This window comes from Nematolebias whitei, chromosome 7 (genome assembly GCF_014905685.2).
Source record: "Nematolebias whitei isolate Nwh7 chromosome 7, NemWhi1, whole genome shotgun sequence".
NCBI lineage: Eukaryota > Metazoa > Chordata > Actinopteri > Cyprinodontiformes > Rivulidae > Nematolebias > Nematolebias whitei.
Genome location: NC_056504.1, coordinates 6,453,136 through 6,463,827, shown reverse-complemented (window position 1 = coordinate 6,463,827; position 10,692 = coordinate 6,453,136). Strand labels below are relative to the sequence as shown.

General features: G+C 42.2%; 1 protein-coding gene across 5 annotated transcripts in view; it reads left to right on the top strand.

Annotated features, from left to right (window-relative positions):
* Positions 1–10,692, top strand: part of cast (calpastatin) — a 54,222-nt gene that overhangs the window by 21,238 nt on the left and 22,292 nt on the right. Inside the window, exon 1 of one of the 5 annotated variants that reach the window (XM_037678578.1) lies at positions 6,565–6,748. The exons of the other annotated variants lie outside the window; for them this stretch is intronic. Within the exon in view, the coding sequence (XP_037534506.1) occupies positions 6,746–6,748 (3 nt within the window). The 5' untranslated portion in view covers positions 6,565–6,745. Of the gene's footprint in view, positions 1–6,564; positions 6,749–10,692 lie in introns of those variants that run through there. 5 annotated transcript variants of the gene reach the window in all.

Here is a 10,692-nt window from a genome sequence, read left to right as displayed (position 1 = left end):
CCTCCCTTCAACCTGCCCCCCAACATCAGGCAGGACACCTCCCTTCATCCTGCCCCCCAACATCAGGCAGGACACCTCCCTTCAACCTGCCCCCCAACATCAGGCAGGCCACCTCCCTTCCTCACTTCAAATCTCTGCTAAAAACACATCTGTTCTCTCAGGAATTTCACACAGTGTGAATTGATTTAGTGTTTTTTGTTCTGTGATCCTATGTTTTAAATGCTTTTTATTAATTCTTCAGTTTTTATTATTAGTGTATTGTATTTTTTTCTCTTTAATTTTACTCCCATTGATTGCTGTAGTTGTTGTTAAGCACTTTGATAACAGGTTCTGTTTTAAATGTGCTCTATAAATAAAGTCGACTTGACTTACACTAAATAAAAAACTTTAGACCATCTGCTGTACATGGACTTCCAGCTATGGTCTGTTTGCAGACGTTTTTCCTAATTTGACTTTAAGGAAAATTAAAGAAGACTCAAACAAGAAGATGGTGCCGTTATTTTATTTTTGAGTTTTATAATGAATTTTGTACAAACTGATGTTACCTAAAATTTAGGCAACAACAGCAGTTGGTTAAAGTCAATATGAGCTTTAACCAACTGCTAAAGTCCTCCAGATAATTTGTCCTTTTAAAACAGTTTCAGTTTGTTGGTGCCACTTTTATACTTTCTTTTGGTCCATGAATTGGTTGAATGAATGAATGATGTAATTCCAAGTAGCATTTTGCTAACGATGTAATTGGACAACTTTGTAATCTAATCTAATCTAGTTTGTGTTAACTTGCTGACTTTGTAGAATGTTTTTTTTAACAACTGATTTCTGCCCAAAAGGGGCTAAAAGGTTTAGTAGAACCATCATGTTTGGTGCTAGCCATCATCACACTTGGGTATGATGTGTGCTGCAGGTGCAATACTGATTAAATCTCAACAGCGTGCAACTCAGGTGTCTTCATGTGCGTTTGATTCCTGTCAGAATGCCCCTAAAAGACATTTTTCTGGTTTCTATGATTGTAGGACTTGGTCTATATTAGTTCTGAATGCTTCAGCAAGTTCAGCTAAACGAGCATCAAATCTTTCTCACTCCCTGCCATTCATTCAACCTTGATTTATACAACAAAGTCCATGCTCAATAATCCAGGTATACAATCCAACATTTTTCAGTCAGGTTATCTGGACAGTTTTTTTTTTTTTTTTTTTTGTGCTGAAACGTTTCGCCTTCGATCCAGAAGGCTTCATCAGTCAAGGAAACACTCAACAAAACTGATTCTTCCCCCAGCAGCTTACTCCAAAGTGGAACAAACCAGTTCTGCTTGTGATAAGATGGTCTCTTTGGTACGCCCCTCCTCCATTGCCGGCCCTCTTCCTTGTTGACAGTCTTGTCAAGCTGGTAGAAAACAACAAAGTCCATGCTCAATAATCCAGGTATACAATCCAACATTTTTCAGTCAGGTTATCTGGACAATTTTTTTATTTTATTTTTTTGTGCTGAAACGTTTCGCCTTCGATCCAGAAGGCTTCATCAGTCAAGGAAACACTCAACAAAACTGATTCTTCCCCCAACAGCTTACTCCAAAGTGGAACAAACCAGCTCTGCTTGTGATAAGATGGTCTCTTTGGTACGCCCCTCCTCCATTGCCGGCCCTCTTCCTTGTTGGCAGTCTTGTCAAACTGGTTGAAAACAACAAAGTCCATGCTCAATAATCCAGGTATACAATCCAACATCCTTGATTTATACAGGTTTGTCCCATTGAGCCTCGGAGACTCATTTACAAGAGAGACCTGAAAAAGGATCAATACGTCATACGATGAAAGATGAATCGTTTTAGAGCCCGACTCGGTTTCCAAGTCACGTTTGTGTTTTCTTCTTTGATCTTTTTTCAAAAAGTTATTTTAAAAACTTTCAAACATCAACTGAAGACAAAAAGTGAGCAGCCGACCTGAATCCTGATGAACTTTATTAAAACCAAATAATTCTCGTAATAGTTCTGGGCACCGCAGGTCGTCCTCAACGTCCACCTGGACTACGAAACCTGTCCACACCTGGAGGGGAAAAAGGACATCTGACTAAATCCACCAACAGAACGACCAGAACCAGATCACCAGAACCGGATCGGACATTTGGATGTGAAGGTCCAAATACAAGTTTTTGACTGGAAGGACAGAACTCCAGAACCGGACACGGAAATGCTGCTGTCCCTCAGCTTTACGGTCCAGAAATAATGAGGATTCTCTCCTCCGTCATCCACACATTGGACCTCTAAAGTCCAGAACTTCAGTCTCATGATATCCAGCCCAGACCGAGGGTCCCGTCCTACTGAACCATGGGTTCTGGAGCTGCGAGCGCGCTCATGAAGGCCTCGTAGTGCTGCGGGTGGCAGCGCTGGTACTCCTGGAGTTTCCTGCGGATCTGTTCGAGCGTGTCCTGGTAGTAGTTCTTCTCGTCTTGGGCCATCGTCTTGAAGTCATCCTTGTGTTCTCGGACCATGTGCTGGACGAACTCGATCAGTTCTGAGGACAGCCATGAAAGGCAGGTGATGCAATTGTCTATCCCTGTGGGTTTTTGTTTGTCTGACTTTTAGCACGATATCTCATGAAGCACTGGACTGATTTTATTGAAACTCAGAAAGCAATATTTACTGCTGACCAATTCAATCAATCAATTCAACTTTATTGTCCATAACATTCAATGAAATGGAGATTTGTCTTTGACATCAACTTGTGGAGTCAATCCAACACGGCCACTACAGCTAATCGGCTTTGGCAGACCCCAAAATGACTAAATTTCAGTTAATTTTACAGATGAGTTCAAAGTTGATGTGTTTGTAGCAAAGACTAATCCCCACTCGTACTCTGAGTTCTTTTCCGATCACCTGAGATCTTGATTGAAAACTTTGCCATAAATGGGGATGATGAGTGATATACATTTTTCAAGGATCTTAAGTTTTTAATGTCTGATATTATTTAAGTATTTTATTTTTTTAATCAAAACATTTGTCTACTTCCTCGGCTATTCCAATAATAGTTTCAACTCTTCTCAGTTGTTTTTTAAAAATCTGAGATAAGGGATTATAATATGATGCAACCTGACTGAGAACAATGAATCCAGGACTAAGACTGAAAACCTCCTTTTCCCAGCTCTGCAGTTCTGATTGGGTAATCGTTGTGAACGGGGGAGTCTGCTGTAGCTCTCTGATTATCAGCAAGCGAAACATTCACCAGAGATTACTCTAGGCATGTCGGTAAAGATTAAAATGTTTCTTTTCACACTATTATTCACAGTGGCAGATAAAACTTTTCAGACTTGGACACAAAAACAGTGCAGAGTTCCAATATGGTGGTGTCAGTGGAGGCCGTGCTCTTAGGAAAGTTTATTTCTGTATTTTTACACAACAGGTCAGCCTGCTTGTCTGTTAGAAAGGATTTTCTTGAGCTCATCAGTCACTAGAAGGATCAGTACATGATATCCTGATGCATGCGCAATAATCCAGGCAGAAAAATCTAAAAAAGTTAAATCTGGTCCTCTGGACATTCAAAATTTTTAATGTCCAGAGGACCAGATTTACCAGTACATGAGTATGATTTCCAGTGCATGCTCATTCTGGTCTCTGTTTATTTCTTCTTCAAGGTGAAAATCCAACGTCTCACTCACCAGCTAGCTTTGGCTGCTGTTTCAGCAAGTACAGTATGTTCATGTTCATACCAGAGAGATTTCTGAGAAGAATAAAACTGCTTCTGATAAAATGGCATGAAGAGGAAAGTTTTTGACTTTATTTTTTTTCTCTTGTCCTGTCCGTCATTGAGACACTCAGAATTATTGTCTGAGTGTCAAAGTGATGCCCAACACATTTACTTTCACCAGCAGAGCATTATGGCTGGCCTTAATGCTCCACTTGATATATAAATTAAATTGTATTAGAATTTGCTTTGGGCTTGTTTCAGATGTAATGGACACGGGGATGAAAAACAAAGAAAATAACAAAGCAGAAAAGTGAGAGAAGAGTTAAAATGGAAAAAAGGAGATAGGAATAGAGGAGAGAGAGAGAGAGAGGGATAAAGAGAACACAAATCAACATCATTGAAATCTGACTCTAGACCTGCGGAAAGAAAACAAAAACAAGACAAAACCGAGAAACCACCACAACAAACAACATATATAATGATACTTATAACATTAGAAAGTATTTTATACAGTACATGGTAATACAAGATATATTTAGTGGTCTCCACAACCCAACTGAGTGTGTATCTGATAAACCCCTGGATCTAAACACCTGGATCTAAACCCCTGGATCTAAACACCTGGATCTAAACACCTGGATCTAAACACCTGGATCTAAACACCTGGATCTAAACACCTGTGTGAGCATGATGTCACTATAAGGTTTCTCCATAAAAATGTTCAATAGTGGATGTGGGGGCCCACAGACCCGTCCCCACAGGACACGAAGGTAACACATGGAAGACCGGAACCACAGACGACACACAGCGGGCCCCAAGCCCGGAACTCCGGGAGTCTCCCAACAGGGACACCCACACCCCCCAGAGAGAGAAGCAAAGGGAAGCCCCGGGCGATCCCCAGCAACCACAATGCAGAAACCCCAGGAGGCTGCAGTTCATACCACCAGGTCATACCACCCCCCAACAGAGGCCCGACAGAGCCAGGGCACCAGACCCCAGCAGGCAGCCACCAGGGCGGGCCCGCACCCACTCCACCACCCAGCCCCAGCTGCTGAGAGCCGCCAATGCACCAGCGGCAGGGGGGCACACCACAGGAGGGGAGCAGGGGGAATAGGCCCCACATTAAATGGGGGGCCCAAATTGATCCAAGGGAGGGGACCACCTAAACCCCAACCCGAGACATAAACAGGCACACAGAGAAGCCGTCCATGCGCCCCACCCACCCGACGGCGACCGCAAGTCGGCCCCAGGCCGGGGGCCAGAGCAGCAGCTGCTGAGGAAGGCCGGCCCAGCGCACCAATGATCAGGCACCCCTACAGCCCCACACCACAGGCCCGGAGAGGCCCCGGCACACCACCCATGCACCCCCTCACCTCTCCTTCATAGGACTTTGATGCATGTTGCCCACCTCCTTTCAGGGCAGAGTTTAGACTGATGTCATCATTTGTTGTAATTTGACAGAGTTGCAGCCATTTTGGTCCAACCTTGAAAACAACGTTATGATCTCATACAAAGACTGCAGGATTCCCAACTCAGAGTATGTGTTTGTTAGTGACTTTCAGCTACTACCAAATCAAATTTGAGCTCAATATTCGTACAATTGACTGGACTATGGTCATTTTATTGTTGGCTAATGTTGATTTCTGTAGCGCCCATGTTAAATTGAGTTTAATCAAAAAGTTGAGATGTACATAAATCCTTTAGGAAAATAAAATTCAAATTCTGTTCAGTGGTTGATGAGAGATTTACTAAACAGGGTTGACTCCAGCAGTTAATGTCAAAATTTAAGCAAAGATTTCACACAACACTCGCATTGTTTTGACTCATCTAGTCCAACACCAACATTTAGTTAAAATATTATAAAACTGACTGAGTTGTAACTGTTTTTTTTTTAACGTTGCCTTGTTGTGGCAACTATCTTGAATTGGGTCGACTTTAAAATGTTAATCGGTTCTGTTCATCCAGTGATTACTTCCTGCAAGTTTCATTAAAATTTGGCTAGTGGTTCAGGCGATATTTTGCTAACACACACACAGTCAAAAGCATTATTGTCAATGTCTTTTGGCAGTGGGTGATAATGATGGACACCTTTAATTTTACTTGTAAGTGCAGTGAGTATTATTAGACAGGAGGGGGTACTGTTCAAAAAGCCCTGCCCTCCTTTGCAAGTGTGTGTGGTGTTTGTTGACTTCATGGCAATGTTTAAATTTTCAGAATTTCACTAATCTATAGCTTGTTAAAGCTGTGACAGCTGACAATGTGTGTGTGGTGATAAGGTAAAAGGCCACACATTGTCAGCATTTTCTCAACAAACTTGTGAAACCTCTGGCTGCTGTCCAAAAGACACGTCTTCATTATCCATAATCGACTGAACTTTTAAGACCTCTGAAGAAGAACGGAGAAAACACGTGACCCACTTTGCTTACTTGCACATTTGGCATCTAATATTCTCTGCTCTGTGTGGTTTATAGGCTGCGTGTGATAAAAGCCCCCTCCCTCTCATTTTTTTTGTCCTCAGCTCACACATACACTCTGTATTTTTGGTTAGGCAGCTCTGCAGGCTAGATTCCTAAGCAGTGAGTTGATCGGACACACCCAGACGACCAAACAGAACTGCTTAAAGTCACATCTGCCTCAGCATTGTTTCACTCTTCAGACTCTCCCTCTGCTTTAAATCTTCACTCTGGCCCTTCAAGCATATTTCTGAACCCTCCTCGCCTGACCAAGTTCAAGGTTACCCCCCCCCCCCTGAGCTGGTTTATTCACTTTCCCTTGAAGGCAGCAAAGCAAGTGGGTGGACCATTTTACCCAACTGTCCAATCCGACCCAGCCTGCTCTGCTGGCTGGTGGATAAAGAGGAGGACTCCATTCTGGCTTTTATGAGGGTGGAGCAGCAAGTTTTTCACCACTAGGCGTGTATGCCTCTGTGTTTGTTGTTTTGTGTTTATGTGTGTGCACGGGGCTTTTCTTGACATACAGTTTGGACTAAAGCGAGTGTCAGCAGCCTTAGGAAGAAACTCTTGGTGGGGGTGTACAGCAACATACAGGACACACTCAGAGTCAGACTTATGGTATGTATCTGTGTGATGGTGGACTTTGTTGTTGGTGACTGCCTACGTGGAGAGAGGCTTCCTGTTTGACTGATACCTGTCAAATCTCTCTTTCGGAGAAACATTTGGCTGTTGTCTGACTAAATGCTCACTGATCGTTCATCTGACAGCTTTTACCAGCAAGTTGTGGCGATCAACTTTGTTGCCTTTTTGTGCATCTGTCGGATTAAGAAAAGCTGGCTTTGGACTAAAGATTAGGCTGCCATGTTGGTTACATGAAGTGCAGCTGCTGCCACCAAAAACGGGGTAAAAGGAAATGAGCCTCCACGAGGGATTCTGAATTTCCAGCAATGGCTACAAGTTTATTTCAAAAGCAAGTCGTACTCAAAGCGAGCCAGCGTTACCATAGTGTGCAGTGCATTACAAATATAGTACAAGCACTTCAACATATAACATCAGTGCCTCTGTTTCTGAACGGAAAGCACGTAAGAAGATGCAGAAACTTTAACTTGAAATGGCTGCTTTCTTTGAGCTTGCGTTAATGTGACATTAAAATAAATGAACAGTCTGACATTAACCTAGAAAACCCAGCACAACAGGTTTTAAGAACGTCACCGCTCTTGAGTTTACTCAGCTGTCTGCTTGCACATATATCCTTCTTGTCATCTCCTCCCTGCTGGAACATAAATTTTACACTTCTGTCTGAAGTTCTTGTCTTGATACAAGAACTTTTCTTGTCCCTGACGAGGCGATCTACATCCTCCCTCCTGACCCTTTAAGCTGCCAGGGCTATTTTGGAGCAGACCAACCCGCTTGCTCAGGAGTCATTTTCAGCCTGCATTGGGTGGGGCAAAGCATTAGTCATCAGTTTTCACAAGAAGGCTGAGCTTTTGTCACTGCTGTTGGATAAGGTATTCATGTTAGATTGTCTGTTCACACATGGCAAAATCGTCATGCAAAGCTCTGTCCCGGCGTTTCATATTTTTGCAGCTGCTGTGCACGTACTGTACAAAACAAACACACCTCTGACTCGTTTTCCACTTCATGGGGAAGTCTCTCGGACATGCCATCTTAATCCAGTGTTCATCATGACAGCCACGGGCTTTTTTAGTCATGTGATGAGTGCTTTTAAAAACCTTGTTGTTGATGGGAGGCTCCTATTATCAGCAATGCTATTGACTTTAGGGGAGAACTGATGAAGTTCTGTGATCGACTGTAGCGTCACTGCACATTTAGGAGACAAAAACATGTTTACAGCTGAGTATTGTGTGATATAATTGCAGTTGTAACATTTGTATGTTAAGTGTTTACAACTTAAAGTCGGTCAAACGACACAATTTGACCAACTTTAGTGTTTTTGCTTTGTGGCAAAGCAGACATCGCGCTGCTCTAAACAGAATTACATCTGCTCATTTTCACTTTTATCCATAAAAGGTACAGTTGATTAAAAGACGTGTACGTATTACGAATGTATTGGTTTGAAATGGTGTGTGTGAGGGTTTGAAAGAGAAGTGTTCAAGGTACGACAGGCGTGTTCAAGTTTTATCAGGGGTGCTTGAAGAGGTGTTACTGATGAGATCATGAGTTCTAAGAGCTTCTTGAAGGTGGAGAGACGCCCCCGTGCTCATTTGATGCCAGCTCCTTTCAACATTGTAAACCAAAACAACAGATTAGACTAAAATTAGTAGCAGAATCAGGTGTTTCTGAGAAAAACGGCAATGGAAAATGGGTGGCACGGTGGCTCAGGTAGTAGAGCTGTTGCCTCTCAAACGGAAGGTCACTGGATCGACTCCCGGCCGGGGGACCTTTGCATGTTCTCTCCATGCATGCGTGGGTTTTCTCCATTGTGACCTGTCCAGGGTGTCCCCCGCCTCTCGCACAGTGACTGCTGGATTTGGGCACCAGTGACCCCACGACCCGAAAGGGAACAACCAGATGAAGATGATGGATGTATATTTATCTTTTTAAACGAAAATGCCTTTTTAAATATTGTAACATTAGTTTTGTTTTATTTCAATGGTGTTATTTTGATGGCATTCCACTGAAAGGCATCAGAACACAGAGTTCATACAACCACTTTAACGTCGTTCAGTCCTGACTCCACCTGCACACTTAATGTGCTTTAGATTTGAATTGCATGACGTGGGGCTTGTTTTTCATGTGTAGTCTGTAGATGGACAGCCTATTATCTACAAGCTGCAGTAGAGGAAACATGAGGAATGTAGGACAGCAGCTCCAAGAGGGCAGAGTTCACAGAAAAACACAAAGTAGTTTGGGTTGGTCTTAGGCGAGCTGAAGTTGTTGCTCATTGCACTCAAAGTAAAAAATCCAGTTGTTCTTTTAAGTCAAACTCTCACATTTGGTGCTTTTTCTTTCTTGTCTGCGTCCCAGTTGTTCTAATGTTTTATACAGCCTTCTGTATGAATAAGGGGTGAGATTAGGGGCTGAGTGGTTAAAGCAGCCGTCCTCCAGTGAAAGGGATGGATTGATTCTTGGCAGTATGCAGTCACATGTCAAAGCCCCTGGTCAAAACTTTACACCCCTCACTGCTTCTGTGTGCCCTGTCAGTGTAAGAATGTGATTTAAAGCACTGATTAGTCTCTAAAGAATGATTTATTCAGGTTATCTTTGTAGAGATGTAGTAGAATGTGTGGATGGATGGGTGAATGAGGCCACAGATTGAGCTGTAAAGCACGTTGAGTATACTGGTTGACTAAAAAAGCTCTAAAATAGTCCATTTACTAATGTGGAATATCACATTTGACTTTATTTAACGAGGTTAAGTCAGGTCCTCTGGATGGATTCATCTTGTTGAACCGTTTCGTCTTTTATCCAAAAAACTTCTTTGATATATTTCTTCCATTCTTCAGACTGAAGAAGTCCTTTTGGATAAAAGACGAAACATTTCAACAAGATGAATCCATCCAGAGGACCTGACCTGACTTAATAGATTTATCTACCTGGATTGTTGCGCGTGCATCAGGTCATTTGACTTCAGTGAAGAAAATAAAACTTTTGGCTCAGAATCATGTTTGGATAAAGTCATCTTTGTTTCTGTAAAACATCCACATGAGCTTTAGATCAAAAGAAGCACTTGGTTTTGTTGCTGCAATGATGGTTTTAGCACAGCATGTCCTGCCCGTGTTAAATGGTACCTGTCAGAGGCGGGGTGCTTGTGCAATGTTTCTGATGTCAGCCTCGAGGAGAGGCTGTTCAGGGTGTAGTGTATGACTGATTTGTTTTAAATGCAAGTGAAGGTTTGGAGGGGAAGGTCCGTGTGATCAGAAGCATGTTCCTGCAGATCTCAAGCTTTGCCTCTGCACTCTGTGAACTGCGCCCGCAAAAGATGATTCAACTGTAGTAAGACGTCTGTATTAAAAAAGGGAGAATAATGAACATTTGTTCTCAGCAGACGGTATAACTCATTCATTGTCTCTAGTTATTGAAGATTTAGGGATAAATTGAAAGCTTTCAGTGTTTACTATAGCAACAGTGGCAACATAACTTCCTCTTGTTTTTGGAGGGTGTCCTGAGTGTATGTGACCTCATTTATCACTCTGTCTCACTTCCTTCTCCAAGATTCACTCTGCTAACAGTTGATCCTCTGATGATGATGACAGTCCTTACGAAACCATGCAGTGGTGGCTCCTGAGCAAAATACTAGTGAGGCTGACATTCATTTTCTAAAATTACTAACCACAGTTTTTTACAAATTACGTTACATTTTCTGTAAAATAAAAAAGGACACATGTTGCTTACTACTTAATTTTTCTGTGTGTATGTATGTGTATATATAGATAGATAAATGGATCTAGATAGATAAATGGATCTAGATAGATAAATGGATCTAGATAGATGGATCTAGATAGATAGATGGATCTAGATAGATAGATGGATCTGGATAGATAGATGGATCTGGATAGATAGATAGATAGATAGATAGATAGATAGATAGATAGATAGAT